The 23005-nt window shown below is 38.1% G+C and overlaps 1 protein-coding gene and 1 long non-coding RNA gene across 2 annotated transcripts in view; one reads left to right on the top strand and one right to left on the bottom strand.

Annotated features, from left to right (window-relative positions):
- ACVR1C (activin A receptor type 1C) overlaps positions 1–5182 on the bottom strand; it is a 70861-nt gene extending 65679 nt beyond the window's left edge. Inside the window, exon 1 of the mRNA XM_037523364.2 lies at positions 4885–5182. Within this exon, the coding sequence (XP_037379261.2) occupies positions 4885–4957 (73 nt within the window). The 5' untranslated portion in view covers positions 4958–5182. The remainder of the gene's footprint in view (positions 1–4884) is intronic.
- The window catches only part of LOC119255855 (uncharacterized), a 196694-nt gene that overhangs the window by 88249 nt on the left and 85440 nt on the right, over positions 1–23005 (top strand). The window contains exon 2 of the long non-coding RNA XR_008553574.1: positions 13254–13328. This is a non-coding gene — a long non-coding RNA (uncharacterized LOC119255855). The remainder of the gene's footprint in view (positions 1–13253; positions 13329–23005) is intronic.

A 23005-nucleotide genomic window follows, 5' to 3' on the forward strand; every position in this document is an offset into this window, starting at 1 on the left:
TCACTTAATGAACACAACCAATATTATTGCTATTTCTTTTTATTTTAACTATCTTTTTAATTGAGGGTAACATTGGGTTACAACCCTGTATGATTTAGGGGTACACCTAAACCTCTTAAGATCTGTTAATATAACACAACCATCACCAAAGCACCCATTAACCCTCCACCACAGTTTATTAGGTAAAAATAAACCTTGTGATTTTGACTATCACTTGCAAAAAATTTAAAACATAGGAGACCAAAACAATGGAAAATCCAAAGGAAAATTTGCAGATATAAATAAGGAATGATGCATAAAACATGTTTTGTCCTTAGAATTTTTCCTCTTTTTCTGTATACTTCTTTTTGTTTATATTAAAAAGTTAACCTCATTTTATTTAATACTGAAATAAACTATATACATGTGAACATATCTGTTTGAGCTTTTTAAATTTATTTTTTAAATTTTTTTTTTAGAGGCATGTTTTATTTATTTAGTTGTTTGTTTGTTTGTTTGTTTGTTTTGTTTATACATGCACTGGGTACAGTCAGAAGCGCGGGAGGGTGAGAGAATTCACCAGAGCCAGAGCGGGGAGCAGAGCAGGCAGAAGGACCGAAGTACACTGCTGAGGGGAGCAGTGGGCGGCAGGAGAGGTCTGTGCACCATGTGGGACCCTCCTCCGGTGGCCGGGGAGCAGCCGGGGATCGAACCGGCGCCGCAGAGGCCGCGGGCAGCATCGCAACCCAGTGCTCAACCGCTGCGCCACCGGGGAAGCCCTGTTTGAGCTTTTTAATGATCATGTCTGCAGTTGTTCATTTATAGTAGATTTTCCCTATAAATCTGAAAATGATGCCAATATTAATCATTTAGCCACAATGGCAGTCCAAGATTTAGCCATAGCAGTAACTAAACAACCTTTGCTTCATACTCCTGTATTCCTGCCTGTTTTCCAAAGGACTTATGATCACTGTATTCAGAACATTACTCTTAAACCTCAAACTGTGATTGATTAACAGTTCCTGTAGGTTCTTGGCCTTCCTAACCCTAACACTACCCTTCCTCCAATATTATAACTTTCACTTATTTACAATAAGAGATGTGATGTGAGAAGTCCTGCCAGAAAAATACAACAAGCTGGAATTTGACTGTTGCCTGGGAGCATTTCTCTAAAAGAACATATGAATGTTTATTTAAAAGGAATACTCTAAAAATATATTCAAAAATAAAAAATAAGAAAATAGTAGTTACATTAAAATACTGTATATTTGGGCAAAACCAATTGCATCCACAGAAGAATCCCTTGCAGAGAATCTAGAGAGTTATTCTTATCTTTTTTACACATGTTTTCAAGATACTCGTGTATGACTGGGAAAGCCTATACATCTTTCTGTTCACTCAGAAGCAGTGGAGACATTCAGTGCAAAGAGTTGGGAGTGACCCATTCAGAGATGCCTTTAGAGACTACAGCAAAGCTGGAACAAGAGAAGGTTTAAGAGATAAGAACCAGAAAACAGGTCTACTTCTCTTTCTGGTGTAAGAATACAAACATCAGAAGCAATTCATCATACTACAATATTCCTTTAATGTTGAATGCATAGAATCCCCAGTTAAGTTGAAATTAAGTAGCAATGAATTTTTAATATATGTATGCCCTAATTCATATTTATAACATATTTATACTCAAAAATTATTTGTTTACCTGAAATTCAGTCTAACTGGGTGTCTGCGATTTGCTAAAGTTGAGATCCTATTTAATGTGTCTGTTAAAATTATCTGTAAATGACCACGGATCTTTAATTTTTTTATGTTTAGTCCCAATTTATCTCCTGAACTCCAGACCCATAAAATCAATTGCTCTCTTGACACCTCCACTTAAGTGTCTAATGGGCATTTTAAACCCAACATATCCCTAACTGAGCTCCAGCCATCTGCCACCATCCCCCGCCTCCTCAGAAGTCTCCCCCTACAGTGGATCACCTCGCTAAGGGTCTGCTCAGCCACTGCTTGGGTCAAAAACTTGGAGTGATTCTTTGCTCCTTTTTTTCTCTCGTACCTCAAATTCTTTATTTTCATCTGACTGTAGTAAATCAGAGAAACTCTATTTTGTGCTTCTGTAAGTTTCAGTCTAGATAACCAGTTGAGGCAGTATAAGCAATGAAGAAATAAGCTCCCAAGGTCTTCTACATGAAGTTTCTCCTGAGCCAGAAAAGTTTCTTCCCTGGAACCAGGGAGCCTCTTACCACATTTTTGTAAATCAACCAATAAATGAATGTGCTAAAGAAGGGCAAAGGTGGCAAACGCTCCTGCATTTATAAACTTAGTCAGCCCAAGCCTTTCGCTTTCACTTCCAGCCAGCTTAAAATTAACAGTGGGAACTGCTAATTGTTGTTAAGGGAAGAAAATCTTACTACCTAACCTCTACACCCTGGAAAGAGTTATCCTTTCATTTTTAGAATAACAGCAGCTAGCTTTCTAGACTCTTACTATTCTTTCCCAACCAGAAAACAAAGGAATTTCATGAAAAGTTAGTGGAGAATGCAGTGTGTGTAAATCTATATAATACCCAAATCACAGCCTCAAATTTAAGAGCACTAGGACATTTTCTGCCAATTCTTTGTTTAGTACACATGATATATGCTATGAGATCATGTCAGGTATTTCTTGACAAACCTCAAAGAACCCAGGAATTAGCAATAGATAATTAGAGCAACTCTTAGAGCAGCTTAAATTTTGAGCCAAGTCAGATCAATAAATACTTTTTTTGTTTCCACCACCAGTTACCCCTGAGATTCTCATCAAGGAGCAGGGTTTGTAGCCTGCTGTTAATTCATGACACAAAAGGTAACAGATGCTAGGGAAGAAAAACTAAAGCAGAAAGGGTTTGTTTTATCTATGTCTTCAGATATTTAAGGTACCAGGCCTGCAGCTCCACAGAGCCAAATTGGAAGGTGGTTTTCTGTCATGTGGTTTCACCATGTCACTGTATCAATAGCAACTTATATAACATGTCAACAATGGGATGTACATTATCAAAAGTTGACATCATTAAAATGTAATTTGTAAAAGTGATCAGATCAAAAATAGTGTAGGTAACTGCATGAGGAAAACAATTTAAAAGATGAAATACAACTACTTTTATCCCTCTACCAAATAATCAATGATTTGTATAAAAATTAAGAATCAATAATCTAGAGAACAACACATGTTGGTTCTGTGAGACACAAAGAGAAGTAAAGTTTCTTAGTGATACTTGAAATATTGCATTTAACATAGAAAAATTCATTGTTCGATTTTAATTTTTGGAGGTAAATGTGTAGATATTGACATATTTATCTCCATAAAAGGCTTTTTTTAGCCTTCAAATTTTAAGAAAGCAAATTTAATTTAATGATCCATTTTCTCTTCTTTGCACATTTCAATGTCAAAAATTTCCTTGTCTCCTCAGAAATACAGGGGCATGTTTTCATGTTATTATGCCTGGGGTTTCTGAAATTTTCTTAAGATTCTGCTGTGTAACAAAATATATCTTTCAAACAAGATAAAAGATAATTGAGTCTATTTCTCACACACACACATTTTTATTCTGTTAAATTGCCAAGTGCACTTTGAGTATTTTAAGTTAGTGTTACTTCTGCCCATTTCTCAAAGACTTTTCCAAAATTTTCCTCCCATTGAATTCACAAACTCTGAATGCAAATATTTCACTCTATCACCTTGCTGACAATTTCTGGGTAACTACTTTCCTAATAGGGTGTGCCTTTTCAAAGATAACTGATCCTCATATTGTGTCAATTATTTCCTTCCAGTTGTCACTTGAATATTGTATTTAGTAATTCTCTCAGGCTATCTGGAACATTGAAGTCTGTACACAACAGGAATCTTACTATTCAAAACATTCTTCTGCACATGTCACTAAGAGGAAAAACACCCCCCGCAGATTATAGCCATTAGTGTAAATAGATTGTCATCTAGGAAAACAAAATGCATGAAAAGCAGCTTCGGACAAAGTACAGCTCCATGGAAAAACACCAGGTTTTTATATGTAAATAAATGCCTTAACTATTTGATTGAAATATTTAAAGAATGAATTAGTAAGAAAACTGGTCTGGGCTCCATAACCCAGAATATAATTATTATGAAAACAGTTTAAGAGTTAAAAGGGTTTTTCCTAATAGCACAGTATAATTTCACCAAAGATGCGTTGCTCCCCTGCAACGCGTTTGGTGTCTAGATTGGGCCCCGGACTCTATTTAGCCTATCAAGGCACAGACCTGTTATAAACTCTGGGGCGCTTGCCAGATTTTTTTTTTCCCCCTGCGACTCTTAGTAAAGATAGTACCTCGAAAGCACTATGCATTGCAAACCACGCAGATTCAAGCTCCTGCTCCTGCCTACATAGCTTGGCACCAGCGGCTTTGAGGTATCCCTCGCATCCTAAAACACTGAATCGCCACCACCACTGCCCGTCCTCTCACCACCACGCCATCCATACTCAGCTCTCTGGAGCTCTCTGGAGCTCAGCACAGGGCGTCCGAAAGCCCTGGGGACTGAATTTATGGTGCCATCCAACCCCCAGTCTTGCGCACACCAACAAACACACTCTCCTACACCCTCGGTTGCAGACTTCCCCCAAATTTGTCACCCATTCCACCACGTCCCTGCTGCTTTTTTCACTCCTGGCGGCTTCCTTCCCAATACACCTGTCTACCCCTATGGCTGCCAGACGTCAGGTGCCCACGCTGCACACTATCCTGCGCCCCCTCAATCCAACAGGCGCTCCCCACTCCGCCCGGTGGAAGGTCAGTTTGATACGTGTATCTGCTTCCCCCACCGCCATGCCCACTCGCAGCAGCCCCCGACTCCCACCCCTGCGGGAGCGAGGGAAGAAGCGCCCCCTCGTACCTGTGGAAAGCGCTGTGGCCGCGGCGAGCAGCAGCAGAGCCTGGCTGAGCGCAGCTCGGAGCGCCCGGGTCATGGCCACCAGGCGGCCGCACCCCGGCTGCGAGGCCCCAGAGCGCAGCGGAGGGACCCGGGCAAAGCGGACTGCTTTGAAGTTCCCGGGGCGCGGGAGGGAGCGCAGTTCCCACACCTTTTTGAAATGTGCGGTTGACTCTAATCGGTGCAGACGTCCCCCTTCCCTGCCGCCCCCATCCCACGCCCCCCGCGGCTGGCTGTGCGCGTCACTCCTGCCACTGGCCCCAGCAGCCCCGGCTGGGAAGGGGCGGGGTGGGGGGACAGAGCCCGCCCCTGCCGCGCCTCCGCCCCCTGCGCCCTAGCGCAGCCGACCTACGGCCTGGTGCTTGGCAGGCAGGTGGCACGGGCGGTCGCATGGCTAGGCAGAGAGCCCGTCCAGCTTGGAAGGTGGGCAAGAGGAGGGCGGAGGGAAGGAAGAGGGGTGGTGCAGGTCCCCCAAGACTGGATGTCTGGGAGTGGGGGTTGGGACGGAAGGGAAATCCCCACGAAGACTTTAGGAAAACTTCAATCCTGCAGCAGTTACTTCCTGGTGGTCCGCTCCCCGGGCTCCAGCTGAAGAGCCACCCGTCCAGAATCAAGAATCTCTTGGCAGGCATTCATAGTCCGGTGACCTGAAGGTTTCTAACTATACTAAGCCACGAGACACCCCGGGATATCACGGCCCAGCTGTTGCCACTACCAGGTCGTGTCTGTGTGCGCGTCTGTGGAAGGGCGCCCTCTCTGTCCAGCTCTAGAAATAATCGATTTTCCCCAACGCCCTGGCTACCTATATAGCTTTGGTTTAACGCACCCTCTGCTCTGATGCCTTCCAGTCTATGAATTACAACCCAAGCTGGACCTCCTGTGCCAAGTGATGTAGACATCTGCACAGCTACAGTTTCAGCAATTGAAGAACTGGGGTGGAGGGAGGGCTGAAGGAATAATACACCGTGATTACAGAAACTTGTTTGAATATTGTTTAAATCCCTGGAGGTTTATTATCAAATGAGTGTGCTTATCATGTGGACTGTATCGGAAAATATGAGGTAGCTTTACCAGCTAACTGAAAGTAGCCTAAATTCAATGCACCCATGTAGCCTGTGCATTAAAGTGAAGTCATTATTTTAATTTGAACAACACAAAAGGCCAAAAATTCAATACTAGTACTAAATGCTATTGTTGGCTGCCTCCAAACTCATTGTCATATAAATTAATTGCTTTAGAGTAAGGGACAGTACTGCATTTAGCTTTGCCCTAAGTAACACCAGTGTTATTTTTGAGGTTTATGAAAGACCTATAAGGAAATGACATAAACCATTGATTTCACCTTTTTTTTAAGATTTATTTATTTATGCATACAAGAACTGGGGTACAGACCAGATGTGTGGGGGTTGAGAGGATTCACCAGAGACAGAGTGGTGAGCAGAACAGGCGGACTGACTGAAATACACTGCTGAGGGGAGCAGCAGGTGAGACAGGAGAGGTCTGCTGTGCCATGTGGGTCACCAACCCAGCTGGGGATCTAACTCATGCTGCAGTGGCTGCAGCATGCTTCATAGTGCTGCGACTTAACCCCTTGTACTACCAGGGAGGCCCCTGATTTTACTTTAAAAGGATCATAGGATTGGGGGTGGAAATTTGTTGAACTTTAATGCATGAGAGTGGCAGGCCTGAGGATTTCACCCATCCCCCACCTCCACCACCACTTGGATGAATCAAAACATTCTTGAGCATATGGCTTATGATGGAGGACTATAGTTGTCTCAGTGGTGGGTGTGGTGTGGTAACAACACCTGAAGAGGGTGATCCTATACTTCTAGATCATATACAATATTGTAAGCCAATGTTACCTCAATCAAAATAATTAAATATATGTAAGATATATACCAGAAAAAGAGACTTTGTTCTCATTTTGTTCTGGATTCAAGCAAACAACAACAAAAAAAAGAGATGTGGGACAAACCAGAACCCTTCCAGACACCCACAAAACAGATGCTTTTTTAAAAAAAAAAAAAGGCAACAAAATGCTAAGAAACATATTTTGGCTGACTTGGTTTGCTCATCTTTTGGTAACTGTACTTTAGATTGCCATCTACCATCAGATCATGAGACTGGGGGTCTAAAGAGCAGGATTTAGTGTCCTTTCTGGGTTTGCTTCCTCAAAAGTAAATGGAACTTCATCCCTCCCTGTTTCTTAGAACCATTACAGGATTTAAAAGGGTAGTGAATGTGAAAGCACTGTTAAGCCATAAGGCATTACACTAATGTCAGGTATTTACTCTCCACATATTTATTTTGTCTCTTGGACACAGTAAGCAGTGTCCCTGCGCATTGGAAAATTCTTATCTTCTAAGAAAGCAAGGTTATTAGCCCAAGAAGCCTGTTATTGAATAACTTCAATATTTCAAACAAACTCAATGTTTTCTCTTAGTGTAATGGGGCATTGTCAATATGCTATCCATTAGCCACATATATATACTGAGCACTTAAAGTGTGTCTACCCGAAATTAACTTATGATATAAATATAAAATAATGGGCTATACTTCAAAGACCTACACAGTGAGGAATTTTGCTGATAAATTTTATATTGCTTACATGTTGAAATAACATATAGCACAGTATTTTGGACATGCTGGGATAAATAAAATATAATCCCAAATTAATAAGTTCACTCATTTCTTATAACTTTTTAAATATGGCTACTAGAAAAATTTAAATTACACATTGGCTCTCATAACTTTACTGGACAGTACTGGTCTAAGGAATCATCAGATGGCTAAGGTCATTCCTTTTGTCTTAGCACAACATAAAGAAAAAAAATTCAACAATGTTAGGGTCTAGCTGGTTAATAGTCATCCAATGAAAGAATCACAATCTTTTGAATTCTTGGTGCAAAGTTCTCTTTCTCTCTTTCAATCTCATACACACACGCACAGAGATTAATATGTCAAAAGTACAAAATAAGTACTTAATTTGTGGGAGTGCTTTAAATATTCAAATGCCATTTTCCCTTGTCCTCTTGTGCATGTGTCTCCTTCCAACATCAATATTATGGAGGCTTTAAGTAAAGAGTTAACCACTCTAAGTATTGAATCTCAGTAGTTGGCAAAAAGAGTCTTAGGCAATTATAAATCTTTCTAATATGCTTAAGTCCTTCATAGCAACCAAGAAAAGATGTTCAACCTTATAATTTTCACACATACCTCTATGAAAATTAATCTAGTCTTAATCCGATATCATTTTAAGTGAAATATTATTAAGAAAACTCTTTGGAGCCTCTTGAGTGATACCTGTATATAATATAAACAATACAAATACATTGTTCAAAATCTGATAGAATACAACACATCTTTCATAATTTTGCACATAACAAAAAATTTATATGTGAGATTTATTTCACTGAAAAACAATGGACATAAAAATGTATTTTTTAAGATTTAACATCCCCCCCATTCTTAATCATCTATTTATATGCATTCATTACCATAGCAACATTACATCATGACTCCTGGATTCTCATAATCTAAAGCAAACAACAACAAATAATTTAGGGGAGTTCATTACCCAACCAAAAAAGAAAAAAAAAGATTTGGGGTTAGTTAATCTTACATATCCAAGGAAAGCAGGAACTTTAAGATGGAAAGACTTGATACGTTTGCAAAATAACTTTCCAAGTTAATGAGGTAAAGAAATACATGTACTATCTGAACTTTGAAAATGAGTATTTGATGGGTGTGGTCATTTAAAAATTTTTTTTTTGTTATACAGGTTTTTTTTATTATTATCCTTCCCAGAGGATATATAATGCCATGCATCCTAATTTCTCATTTCATTTTGGAATATGGACTTATCATAGAATGAGCATATGGTGAGGAGGCATACTACAGTGATTTGCTATATACTATCAAAATCTAATCTTCTCTCATTTTACTGGATTTTGCCTTCTCTAAGCTCACGTTCCTCTAAAGAGATGCATGAAATACTCATCTCCAATCCTCTCATCTCTTAATACCAGAAATCTTTGCATTGGGGAATCTCAGTTTAACTTCTTTTTTTCTTCTTCTGTCATTGATTGTTAATTACATTCCATGAGAATAGTCCTGTGTTTTAGGACCTTTATGAAACTATACAATGTGTACCTTATCGAACAGCACAGGTCTCATATTACAAGAAAAATAATGATGCTCTATGGACATGAGTAATGAAGGATATCAGTTTCTTAACACAGTTGCTGTTTCTAAAAGTTTAAAGTCATTTTTCAGTATTATTTTATCACCTCTTTCCAAAATTACTGCATCCCTTCATTGATTTTCATATCCTTTTAATACTATTCATATTGTCTTTTCACATAATTCAAACAGTATTTTCTCTTCCACTGACCAAAATTAGTGTGCAAAGCTGATTAGTTGCATTCCGTTATAGACTTTATCTATAAAAGGCAGGTCAGACAGTCAGTTCCAAGTAAGCAAACGATCAACACTTGGATCTTTTCCTTACAATGGACCTATAATTATGCTTTACCAGAGTGAAGTCACAGTTGGTAAGAGTTAGGTAACTCAGTACAAATCCATCCCTTCCTGAGTATATAATTCAAAAATATCAAAGTTATTTTTAACCCCCAGACAAATCAACAATAGGGTCCTGATGACCTTGACTCAAGAAAGGAGTAGTCTGAAACTACTGTGTTGAAGGTGGCAGCCATTAGCCATTTGTGGTCACTGAGTACTTGTAAAGTGATTAGTCTCATTTGATATATACTGTAAATATTCACCAGATTCCAAAGACTTTCAACCTCCCCCCAAAAAAACCCTCAAAATTGTTTATATTTGACATGTTGAAATGATAATACTTTAGATATAGTGGGTTAAATTAAATGTATTATTAAAATTAATTTCATCTTTTTGCTTTTTCAATGCAGTTGGTAGAAAATTTAGAATTATAAATGTGACTCTCATTTTATTTTTATTGGGCAATGCTGCTCTCATGAATCCTCATCAGACCTCAAAAATAGTTTTTCCTGCGCTTCAAATGATAGGGAAAGAAAGACCTTTCGTCCACTCACATAGGCCCAACTTTAATTATTTCTTCCTCTTTTTTTTCCCTTCAGTAGTAAGCTATATTCAGCCAAAAATAAAGTCCAATTATTATTCTTTTTTATTACCCATTGTTAGTCACACTGTTACTTCCACTGTGCAAGCCCCTACTCACTTCATACCCAAGTTGTTAGAATTACCATTTAAATCTCTTGCATAACTTCAAGTTGTCTCCATCAAAGGTATCATCAAGGATGCCATTTGAACACCTTTCTGTTAAAATGCCTCAATCTTTAATGATCACCCTTGCCTATAAAATAAGGCTAAATTCTCCACTTAGGAGGTCTGTTGATTCTGAAACTTATTCATAGCATGCATCTTTACACTGAAAAATGCAGAAGATTCTAAAGTGCTTATATTTAAGTCTGTTGTATCTGTCAACATTGACCATATTAGATATTTACATTGAGAAATTCTTGAAACACTGGAATATACATGTACAAATTCTATTAGTCTAGAGAGTGATAACATTACATATCAGGTAGATTCCGAAAATCTCTGCTGTACACTTGTGCCAGAATAAGAACATAAAAGACAAACTACATCTTAGACTTACTTGTGGAAGTAGTTTTATCCATCTGGACCCCCAAAACAGTCTGAAGCACATTCAGGGGTCCTCGTACCACCTGCAGTACTGCTGCATAACTCATTTTTCCTCACTCTCCCTGGGTGATCTTATCTACCACCATGACTTAAGTATTTATTTCTCTGTTAAATCTGTACTCAAGACCCCCAATTCTCTGTCTAGTCCTCATTTTTCTCCTAAATTTGTATATCTTGCTGTCATCTCTACCTATATAGACCATAGTGGTCAAAACCAACATGTATAAAACAAAATCTTCCCCACAGATTCCCTCCTCCTCCTGTCTTACTAATCTCAGTAGTTGTCACTCTTGGTGTTTTTCCCTTAACTGTTCCATTTTTCAGCCTTCATATCCAATTAATCATCAGTTTTGATGGATTCTAACTTTTATTAAACTTTCTCAAATCTGTCCATTTCTTTCTACCTCTTTGCCACCATCCTACTTCAGATCACCATTTTCTTTTACTTGATATGTCAAAAAAGCCTCCCGTCTAGTCTCCCAATTTTGAAGTTCTCTCCTCTGCAATCTATTCTCGCCTACCTCTCAGGCAGAGAGATCTTTTTATAGCACAAACGTGATCAGATCACTGAAAGCTACGAGATGTATTACAAGTTCTAACACTGTCAGTTCTAACGCTGGCATCTAAAATCAGGATGGCACCTAATAATAATAAAAGTAAATGACATTTGAGATCCTCAACCACAGTATCACAAACTTGGTTTTCCAAGTTTATGTCCACCCAACACACTGACACTATATTGGCTGAATAAATGAGACAGTTTAACAACAGCAGCATTTTTACAACTAAAGATTGACCTCTTTCTAGTCCCATCTTCAAATCAGAGACAGTAGTTTGGGCAGAGTATTGATAATGAGAGTGAATGAAACTGAGACCAAACCCTAAAAGTGACCAAGGAATGTTTGTTAAGGACTCTGTGCCTGGTGGGATGTTTTCCCAGTAAAAGAAACTTGAACTATGTATGTATCAGTCAAGGCTTTCAGTTGCAAATGAAAGGAATTCACCTTATTGAGTTTTAAAAGGATTTACATTTGTTACAGAGTATAAATAGCTCATAGCTTCTCTAGCAGTCCAAGGGCAAGGCTTAGAAGTTACATGACCAGGAGCAACAGGCCACATTCTGCCAGAGAACTGACCTCAATGATACTCAGCCCTGTCCCTCCACTGGGCACAGTGGATGTTGAACCATCAGCACCCTGAGGCTGGACAGTGGATGATTCTGCTAGAATCTCTTCAACATTTGCATCTGAAAACTAGGTGTGACTTTCCTTCCCCTAACTGTAGCTTCAAGAGAGGCTTGGGACTTGAGCATCAGGCTACACAGACCAAGATAGGGATTGATGAGATAGAAAATTCCCCCTAAATTGGATCAATGTTCAAAAGTGCTAGTGGTCCCAAGGAAATGAGGAGTTGGCATCCCAAATTCCAGGATTCTAGACTTACTTTTCCAGAATTTAGGCCAGTTATTTAATCTTTCCAAAATTACAGTAGGAAATTGAGGTTTCAGACTGCCAGTAAATCCTGTTTAGTTACGACTTTACCACCTTATATTCTTCATTACTAATCTGGAATCCAAGGCTTATTTTGTGAATGAAATGTTTTTAGACCTATTATGCAATATAATGTGATTATTATTATCAAAAAATGGGGATGATAATATTTTCCCATGCACAATACTTTTCAATATGAGGTAAGATTCTGTGGAGTCTTTCTTGTATTAAAAAAAAAAGATGGGCAAATATAAGGAAAGGAAAGAGTAAAACACTTCAATATAATCAAAATTTACAAGAATTTAGTATTGTTAGTGAAATTCTTTGAAAAATACTGGATCTTGTTTTCCTTTTCTGTTATGAGGATAAGTGAAATTTATGTACAAATATTGGTTGCCAGGAGTGACATGTTTTCAAATGAAAGGAAGCTGCATTATTGTTTTCTATTTAGCTATTTCTATTTAGCTATTACTTGTTTGGCAAGGTCTTAGTTCTCTGTTCTTTCAAACAAAATGTAAAAAATGAAAAATATTGCAAATGAAAAATGCCCCCCAATGTTAGAAAATATCACTTTCCATCCCCTCAGAGTAAAATTTCCAGTCCCTAAAAGCAGAAGTCAGGGGTACTTCTAGAAGTTAGTAGGAAAAGAAACTGAAGAGAAAAGAACAAGGAGGAAAACAATGGCAGTTGAAGCTCTAGAGATGTTCTTTGAGAGTGATGAGAAGGATGCTGAAGATCTCAATAAACTCCAAACTCAAATAGTCAATGCTATCCTGCTCCAAGTCGGGGTACTTCTTTTATGGTATGAACCCTCAAATATGTCTCTGCTCTTTGAATTCATATTGTCATTATTAAACTTTCCATATCCTTTGAGATGATTTCTAGTTTTGAATGATTAACTTATATAAGCCATGTATTTTGGAAGACAGGGCATACGGTTTTCTTAAGGGCCCCCCTTATCCGTATTTATTGTGTAGAGAAAGATGTAAAATAGACTGATCCCTCTATACTTGAAATCTCTGGAATTGAATTCTATTTATAAATTCTGCTGTGGTTGGGGGAAAAAGTCACCTACTACTTGGTTCATCAGTCAAAACCAGGTTGACTCATAGCTTATCACTTCCCACACAGGGCAAAAGGACGCAGAGCAAGGCCTGCCGGCTCACATCCAGTTGTAAGCAAGTGTGCCTCGCTCCAAGAAAAAAGGTAAGGTAGCCCCAGCTCATCTTTGATATTTCTAGCCTCTCATATTTCCCAGTATTTTGCTCCCTCTCTCTGACATAAGTGCTCCTTGTCTCCCACCAACTCCTCCCATTCAGACAAGAAATGTTATGATATCTTATCGATAGATAAATTATATTTTAGAACAAGCAAAATCCTAGCAGGCTATTACTATAGTCAGATATGTGTACAATGTGCCCTTAAGTTTTTGTGTTTTTTTTTTCTTTAAGAAAAATGTTTTTCTTAAAATGACTTTCAGAAAAGAGCAATCTGATTAGGGAGAATTCTGAACTTGAAATTTCACTGTAAAGGAAATTCTAAAGCTGTTCCACAAGTTGACCAGAATCTTGCTCAGTAAGTCAGCTCTACTGTCTTCTGCAGCTTCAATAGAAAGAATATTGCCATGTGGGGAAGAGGTAGATGGAGAGATCATTTGTCTCAGTAAATCAATTCTACAACCATCACATGCACGCAGAGAATGGGAACATGAGGGACACAAGTAGAAGAAAATGTTCACCCTGTTATACTCTCCCTCAATGTAGAACACAACTGTTCTCTAAATTCCTGGTACTAGAGCACAGAACTGGAGCATTTAAACAAACTCCACTTAAAGCTCAGATATAATTAAAAAGGGAAATAAAACCAGAGAGGAACATATGTTCAGGCAACATAGTTCATAAAATATCTCTTAACTATGTTTTATCTAGTGGTTTCCTAGAGATACAGCCCTCTTACCTGCTCTCCCCCACCAAACTGCAGGTCATTTGCCCATGATCCGTGCAGCAGAAGCCATCTCTAACAGGGGAAACTGGCCCCAGAGAGCAACAAGCATGTCTTCTTGACTTTATAAACCCCACCTTCAAAATGTCTATTCTCTTCTGGGAATTCTCTTCACCATGTCACTGACACAAGGTATAGTCAACCTCTCACCCTCCTCCCACCCACACAGGTGTGACCTTGCAACTTCATATAAGAACCGTATCCAAAGCAAAAAAAAAAAAAAAGACTTGAATGCACACAAACACACACACAGTGGACTGAGGAATCCAATTCCTTACAGCAGCAGGTTTATATCTTTTGAATGAGTGACATTCAAATCTGTCATCCAAAGCACCAAAGATGAATTTCCGTGCAGAGGATGGCCTGCCCCGTCACCCCGCTGCAGCTTTTTTAGAGGCACCAGGCACAGAAAATAAGAGACAGAGAAATGGACCACCTTGTCACCTGCATATCTAAGGTCCTGGCACATAGAACTCTAGCACAGACATTTCTGTCAGACAAATTAATGGAGAACAGGAATTTTTCATATGCTTTCATAAACCTCAGAGGGAAATGTTTCTGACAGTATATGGTGTAGAAGCAGATAGAAAACTTCCTATTTTCTGTCTTAATTTTATTAATACTTCTTCCACAAACCCCCAGTCTTACTTAAGTTTTCTATGTGATTAGTCTGTCTTTAGAATATGTATCAAATCACTATTGTTAATAGTTATCTTTTGGTCTTTCATTCCTTAAATGGAGTGGCCATTTTGTAATGGCAATGACTTCTTGACACTGTAATCAGAGTTTTATCCCAGCATCTCCTTTTGTTAAAAAAGATGTAACTAAATCAACAAAATTGTTCAGAAATGTTTCTTGAATACCTGCAGCATGAAAGATGCTATTCCATAGTTCTATAATACCCAAGAAGATAAATTTGCACTGGTAGTTTAGGAAAAGTGGACTTATTTGTTGAGATCATTGAATTATTGCCATCTCTGTCATTTGATATGGCCAGGTTACTCCTTGGGAAAGCTTTTCCTTTCTCATGGGCATTTGTGAGAATTACATTAGACTTAGCATCTCTTGAATAATTTAAATCTCTTGTACATTGTAGGTATTCAATACATGTAAATGTACACCCTCTTCTTGCCTAGATTTTACTTAAAATTATGTTTAGACTTGATTTTTCCTAAGACAAAATAGAAAATATTTAGTGATATTTTTAATAATTTCCACAAGGTGAAATCATGTAACTGTTTAGAGTTCCACCAAACTCATGCAGGTGGCTCATCATTTGTTATCTAATTCATTCTGTATCTATTATGTGCAATGCACTATGCCAGACACTGGGTATACAGTGAGAAAAGAGAGATTTATCATCCACTTTTCATGGAATTTTTGTCAAACAAAAAGAAAAGATCTTATACAAGTAGTTACATAATTAATTAGTGATAAGCATTAGGAAAGACAAATATAGAGTTCTATAAAAATTATAACAGGGTGAATCTGTCAGAGGTAACAAGGAAAGGTCCTGTTAAGAAGTGTGTGAAGCAGAGTTGGGTGTGTATGGAGTGTGTGTGTATGTAAGAACTCAAGGCAAGAAGGCACTTGGTTGTAGACAAACCTGAGTAAGAGCAACGTGGCAAGAGGTAGAAAGTGCTAGGGATGAGTCTGAAGAAGTATTCAGATCACATGGGACCTTTTAGGCCACATTTATGGTTTGGGTCCTAATTTTTTAAGTAATGGGATGTCAACAAGGAACTTGGTGAAAGAATGATGTAATCCCATCAAAATGTTAAAATATCACCTATCTTCTGGGCCTCCCCTGGTGGCACAGCAGTTGAGTGCTGGGCTGCGAAGCTGTCCGCAGCCTCTGCAGCGCCGGTTCAATCCCTGGTCACCAGCGAGGGTCCCACATGACAGACCTCTCCTGCCACGCCCGCTGCTCCCCTCAGCAGTGTATTTCATCGTATGCCTGTTCTGCTCCCCACTCTGGCTCTGGTGAATTCTCTCACCCTCCCGTGCTTCTGACTGTGCCCAGTGCTTGTATAAATAAATAAATAAAATCTTAAAAAAAAAAAAATAGGAAATTTAAAAAAAAATCACCTATCTTCTAATGTGAAGAATGGACTGTATCTAGGTAAGAGGGAAGTCCACATGGCTATCTAGAGGATTATTCAGTTATCTGGGTAAAAAAAAAAATTTCAGCTAAATCAGTTTAGGCAGGGGAGCTGGAAAGAAGAGGATTATGATTAGGGAGGAGGAGGCAGAAAGGGAGAGGAATTAAACAAGTTATCACACAAGGTTCTGGGGGACACAAAGTACTATTTGGAGAAGGAACTGAGAAGAGTCAAGTTGGATGTATATGAATTTCACTTCTGATACTGACTGAAAGACCTGAGACTCCCAAATAGAGGTGAGAAGCCAGTACTTAAATAGAGAGGTCAAGAGCTTAGAAGATTGGTCTTAACTCAAAGCCAAATTTTGGGAGTTTTCTTGGCTTGCAGGAAGTAATTAAAACCAAGGCTGTAGATATGATTTTCTGGATACGTGTCTTGGATCAGCCATCCAATGGACTATCTCAAAATTTCTCTTGATTGTTTAAAAGTCCCCCAGCAAAACTCACAATTGGTTCAACAACCTAACTTACAATGTTTTCAAGAGTCATGTTCTATGGCAGCACTTAATTAACTTATTATAACTTATTATAACGTTTTAAGAAAATCCAAATTTATTTCCTGAGAAAAATGTTGAACCTGTGTGTAGATATCACTATCTTGGCCAACTACTCTGCTAGTTGATATTTTGACTGGGATAGGCTTCGAGAAATTCATGTACTCAAGTGTACATGACTGAAAGAGAAATTTTCCCCTTCAAATCTTATGTTTAATCCATATGGTTTTCATTCTCCTCACAACATAAAATAGCTGTAACATAGCTACTTTACAGATGATTCAAGAAATCTATTTTGTCTGTAGTGAGTATTCATGGGTGAGAAGACAAGCAAGACATAATCTTCCATAAAGTTAATCAGTAAGAAAGTGTTCATTATTGAAGGTGCTTGTGTTACTTAAGTTTGTTGTATGTCCCAAACTGGGAACGTTTCCTTGCATCTTGAAGGTAAAGGTGTTAAAGAACAAATTCATGCAAGATTTCAAAGCGCTGCCTCTTTTTTAGGCATGAAGTAATAGATAAAGGAAAACAAGTTTTTAAATATTTGAATTTATACTCCTTTATGTTTCATAAAGACTTTGAATATGAAATATGACTTTTTGAATAAAGGGATATACCATTACATTCTTTGCCACATATTCGAAGATATTTTCTTTCTTGTGGTAATTTATTACCTGGGTTTTTCTTTAGAAGAAACCGAAAGATGTATTGGAAAATATCCTCAAAAATGTCCCTGAAGTAAATACTGTAGTAAAATTTATATACTATTTCTTGTAATGTTCTTTAATTCAAGACATAATTCCAAAACCAACTCAAAACAGCAATTCTATGAGGTAAGAGAAGTGGAGGGAAAATGATCAGTGTGAACCAAATATGTGACTTTTGTGGTGATGTAACTTAATCTCTAGCTAAAATCTAGCTTAGCTAGATCACCAGCTCTTCACTGTTTTAGATGAGGGATCTTATTCCCTCATTTAGATGAAGGAATCTGATGAGAGCTACGGACCCCTAGAAGAACAAATATTACTTGCACACACACACAAGGTAGTATCTAAATTTAGAAAGTTCACAAGTTCTTTAGAGCACAGGTTGCAACATTGGGGCTTAGATACATCTGAAAAGATCATATAAAATTAGTGGTAGTGTGATGGAGCATAGGACTGGCATCATACAGACCTACGTTTGTTCCTGTCTCTGCTACTTGCTGGCCACAGAGCATTAAGCAAGCTGCTCACCTTGCCTAACCCTCAATTTTCTGGTCTATAAAATGGGGTAAATAATATCATTTACTTCATAGGGTCAAGGTGAGAATTAAATAAGATCATTTATATAAAGGGCTTAACAATGTCTTCACCATTGTTATATTTAATAGTAGTCATTAGCTATTATTAGCTTAGTTAACTGAATAATTGAAGCTGCCATTACTAGCTGTTAGGTAGTAATTCCATGACAAGGATATTTCCCTCCATGACAAGAACATTAGGAGGTGGTAATCAATCCACAAAACACTACGCTCACACCTTAAGGCATGCGTGTAAGGATTGGAATACATAACTTTTTTCTGATTTGCCATGCAGTCCATAAGTGAAAAATGTAAAGATCGCAGCAAAAAGAGAGACATATTAATAAGTTAGCTCTGTTCTTTGTGAAGGTACTGACTCAGCCACTGTTCCCACCCTCTAATTAGAGAGCACACTCATGAGCTCAGGGCACATGTTTATCTTATATATTCTTTCTCTAAAAAAATAATCGCCTTGCGGGTCACTAAATGGCACTAAGCTTTTTTATTGCTCTGATTCCATTTCTGTACACTCCAACTTGTCCTTAAGGCTCCTGACCCACCCCATAGGTCCTTAGATGGGCCAAAGAAACTTTAATATGTGAAAAGACAGAAAACCTCCCATGTAGGTTGCTGAACTATGCAAGTTTTTAAGTGCCTCCCAGAATGCCAGCTGTCATCCCTGTTTCTTCTTTTTGGCTACCCTCTCTTTTTCTTCTCCCTGAATTATTTCATCCCAAGGCTCTACAATTTTTTTTTTTTTGCTAAACGCAGATTCCCCATTTTTGTTCTTTTAAAAATCTAGCATGTGTAAAAAGAATGTCTTTTTTTGCTGATCCAAACAACCAATCCAAGTAAATCTACAAATTTCTACTGTTTTCCACAGTGTTTATTCCATCATGCTCAAAGATTCCCTTTTGTTTGTTGCCAGATGTAAGATGTAGTTTGTTATTCTTTGTCCAATTCAGAATCAGTCTGGAAACTTGAAAGAATCTCCTCCACATGATCAAGAATTTACTGTATTGGCATAGAAATATAAAAACTTTAGGAGTTGAAACATTATGAAAGTCTTGCAAAATTAAGGTTAAAGAGGAGATCTTCAGATCTAGAGGTCAGTGAGTTTTGTTTTCTGAAGCTTTGTCTTGGCAATGTATTTAGACATTTTATGGCTCAAATAAAAGCCATCTCCAGCTCATGCCATTGCTATTTTATCTTTGTTTTATAATCATAATTTCTGTTTATTATATTTAATGTAAATAGTATGGTCACAAAATTTTAAACTTAAATAATAGCAAGTTTCAATGTCACTGCTCTTTCTCATTGAGTGTTAAGATTTTGATTTTATCTCAAAGTGTCTGATTAAAAGTCCTTGTTTCTCTGACTTACTAGGAGGGAGCCAGTTGATTTCATCAGAAGTAATAAAATAATTAGGACAGTTTTATAAGGAAATACAAGCACTTAATCCATCCTGAAATAAAAGCAGAATGGAGAAGAGGTCAGAAAAATTCTCCTTTTTAAGGTGATGTCCTAAATGATCCCTAAATAGATAGTAATATCCAGAAAGTGTGGATTGGGTGAAGGATGCAAGCTGCAGGAGCAACGACATGTAGCAGAAGGTGAAACAGAACATGTGGGAAGCACACAATCAGACAAGAAGTAGTGGATGATCAGACTGGAGAAGAAAGTGTGACCAAATCATAGAGGAATTAAAAATTTTTTTTTAATTTATTAAATTTATTAAAAACATAGATCTTAGGGGCCTCCCCTGGTGGCGCAGTGGTTGAGCACTGGGCTGTGAAGCTGTCCGCAGCCTCTGCAGCGCCGATTCGATCCCTGGCCACGGGCGAGGGTCCCACATGGCGCGCAGACCTCTCCTGCCGCCTGCTGCTCTCCTCAGCAGTGTATTTCATCAGCCTGCCTGTTCTGCTCCCCTCTCTGGCTCTGGTGAATTCTCTCACTCTCCCGCACTTCTGACTGTACCCAGTGCTTGGATAAATAAATAAATAAATAAATAAATAAATCTTTAAAAAAAAAAAAAACAAAAACAGATCTTACCCAGTGTAGCACAGCAAAGAAACTGCATGTGCACCACCTTTTCCTTTGCTGGTATGTAAGGTAGACAGCACTAAAAGATCACCAATCTTTCCCTACTGAACCTTGTCACAATCTGACAAGTCCTCCTCAAATAAGTGCTCCAATGGAGTTGGATTTGCATTCAAGATGGAGCCACCCGCTATTCCAACTATTGTAGTTGATGGGCAGCTTGCCAAAAGTTCTCATGGGGTTAGCTGTCTATCATCAGTATGGGTGCTTGTTCAAAGCCTAGTATCACATTTAGAACATGGAGTGGTACCTGATACCCTGTATTTTTAATAACTTCCAAAAGTATTACTTATATACAGCCATTGTTGGGAACCTATGTTGCAGAGAATTAAGGTCAAAAACCCAGAGTTGCAAAGTGGCTCATAAGCTGAGCCACTTTCAGTTAAGTTTTAAGGGGTTGACTAAACAATTTATATATATTCTGTCTCCCAATATGTATTTGAAATGGAGGCAAATCATAAAATCATGATTTTTTGCTTCTCTTTAAAAATTAGAAAATCTTCAACACTGAACTTCCATTCCAACATCTTAATACCACCTGGACCTTAATGGAGCTATTTCTGGTGGATGGGGCATGGGCTTACTATTTTGTCACAGAATTCTTCCTTCTCTGATGTCTCCTTGTCATTGTGGATGAGCATCACTGCTGCTCACCATTGCATTTTCATCATTGTGTGCTTATACAGATAGTATGTACACGTGAAAAGTGAAATCATTTTTGGACCCTTGTCTTTCTCAAAATCAGGAAAACAAATGACAGGCCAAAAGGTCAATCTCAGAGGCAGAAAATTCAGTGATATTAGAGCATCAATCTCCTTCTCATGAAATTTCAAGAAAGATTAATGATATCCTTGTGCAATGGCTTTGCCAAACAACTCTAAGTCAGTTTCACAATTTTAATGATACCATGAAAGTTCCATCCTGCCACTGTTTTTCTTATATGTTAAAGAGCAAAAGTTCAGGAGGGTTGCAGCAGAGACAGAAAGTCCACCCTGGAATGTGACACTACTTGCTGCAGTGCAGAATTTAGTATGATGGGGCTGGGTACAATTTGTCAGCAAAATCACCTCATTGTAAGTAGGTTCTAGCTCTAATGAGGACCTTGGCATTATCTTAAAATATGTGCTATGTCTGGGCCACTCCTAAATTTAGTGGTTTGTGAGCAGTCCTGTTATATGCCCTGATTATTTGTGAGCTCATAATTGGTACTCCAGTTGAACTCTGAAAATATAAATTATCTTAGGCTATGTTTTAGAAGTAATCATTCCATTATACTTCATACAAGCAAGATTCTGTAAAGACAACCAGGATATAGTTTTTTAAAAAGTTTTAGTTAAAGTAGACATGAATACAGTCTAGCCAAAGAAACACAGAGAATGAGAAGTAAAAATCTCCAATACTCTCCTTCCTTCCTCTCCACTGCCCTGTCCCCATGGATTCCACTCTCCTTATCAAAAGTTCTGTAAATTAACATTTATGTGTGCATTTTTCTGAACATTTTTCTACGTAATTGTATGTGTGACATATGCATTTGTCTGGAAATTTTTTTATCACTTATGGAATCACTGTAGAATTTTTTCCTGAAACTTGTTCTCTCATATAATAAGTTTGGGAAATCTTTCCTTGCCAGAATTTACCACATGGTTTTTAATGATCAAATAGCATTCCATGTCAGCTATTCCTTTATTGATGGCTATTTGCATAGTTTCTACAATACATATTATATTGAGTTGGCAATTCATTCCCTATTGTATATATCTTAGTGATCACATTTATGCAGAAAAGATATCTAGAGGTAACATTTACCAGTTGAAAGCATATAGATGCTTTTCTAGGCACTACCCAATTGCATTCTATCTGCAATGCACCCATGTTCTTGGCTGTTAAAAGTATTGTAAATGTTTGTCTATTTTACAACAAGGATATATCTCTGTTTAAATGGGCATTTGAACATTCTCATATGCTTATTATGCATTTGTGATTTTAAATTATGTGTTAGGTGGTTCCTTCTTAATTTGTATGAAATCTTTACCTGTTAAGATTTTCTAATATATATATGTTGCAAATTTTTTATCAGGTTTACAATTGTCTTTTAATCTTGCTTTTTACATCTATTGCACAGAAATTCTAAACTTTTAAATATGAAATCAGTTAATGTTTTCTTTTATGACTTATGAATTTTGTGATTTTCCAGAAAGGTCTTACTATTTCAGAGTTATAAATATATTCTTCTTTATTTTCCATATGTCTATTGGTCTGGGTTTGAATCTCATAATTAGATGTATGCGGGCCTGCAACCTTCTTGAAGAGCTTGGTGAACACTGCACCCAAGTAAGGTTTTTCAGGGCCAGGTAGCAATGTGCAGTGCACAATTAGTTATAGGCACTTTCCACACCATTTGACATAATCTAGTTCTAAACTTGTGTGGGTGGGGAGCGTGGCATGCCCAGAGATTGCACCTTAGACAATGATACTCCCAATCCATGCACCCATGGCATCGCTCAGCCTTCTTTCCAGATCAGCAGACAGAGCTATCTCAGTGACACGTGTCATCTCATTTAATGCTCCCAGCCTTCTATGATGCTGGCATTACTTTTGCTATGCCCCTCAGCATCTACTCATATTTTCTAAAGGTGCTACAACTAGGAAATAGCAGAGTCAGAATTTAATTCAAAGTCTGCCTGAATCCAGGAGCCATGAGTCTAGCCAAGGAACTCTCTGGCCTAACATTCAGGTGGTTCATGAAGTACCCCTTTGAAAATATCCAAAAACTAACTGAGGAAGACTAATAGAGTGGCTACTGTCCTCAAATCTAGTAAGTACAGTTTGTCATATAAATTAAGAC

Source organism: Talpa occidentalis, unplaced genomic scaffold, assembly GCF_014898055.3.
Source record: "Talpa occidentalis isolate TD23 unplaced genomic scaffold, MPIMG_talOcc4v2.1 talOcc4.3, whole genome shotgun sequence".
Classification (NCBI taxonomy): domain Eukaryota; kingdom Metazoa; phylum Chordata; class Mammalia; order Eulipotyphla; family Talpidae; genus Talpa; species Talpa occidentalis.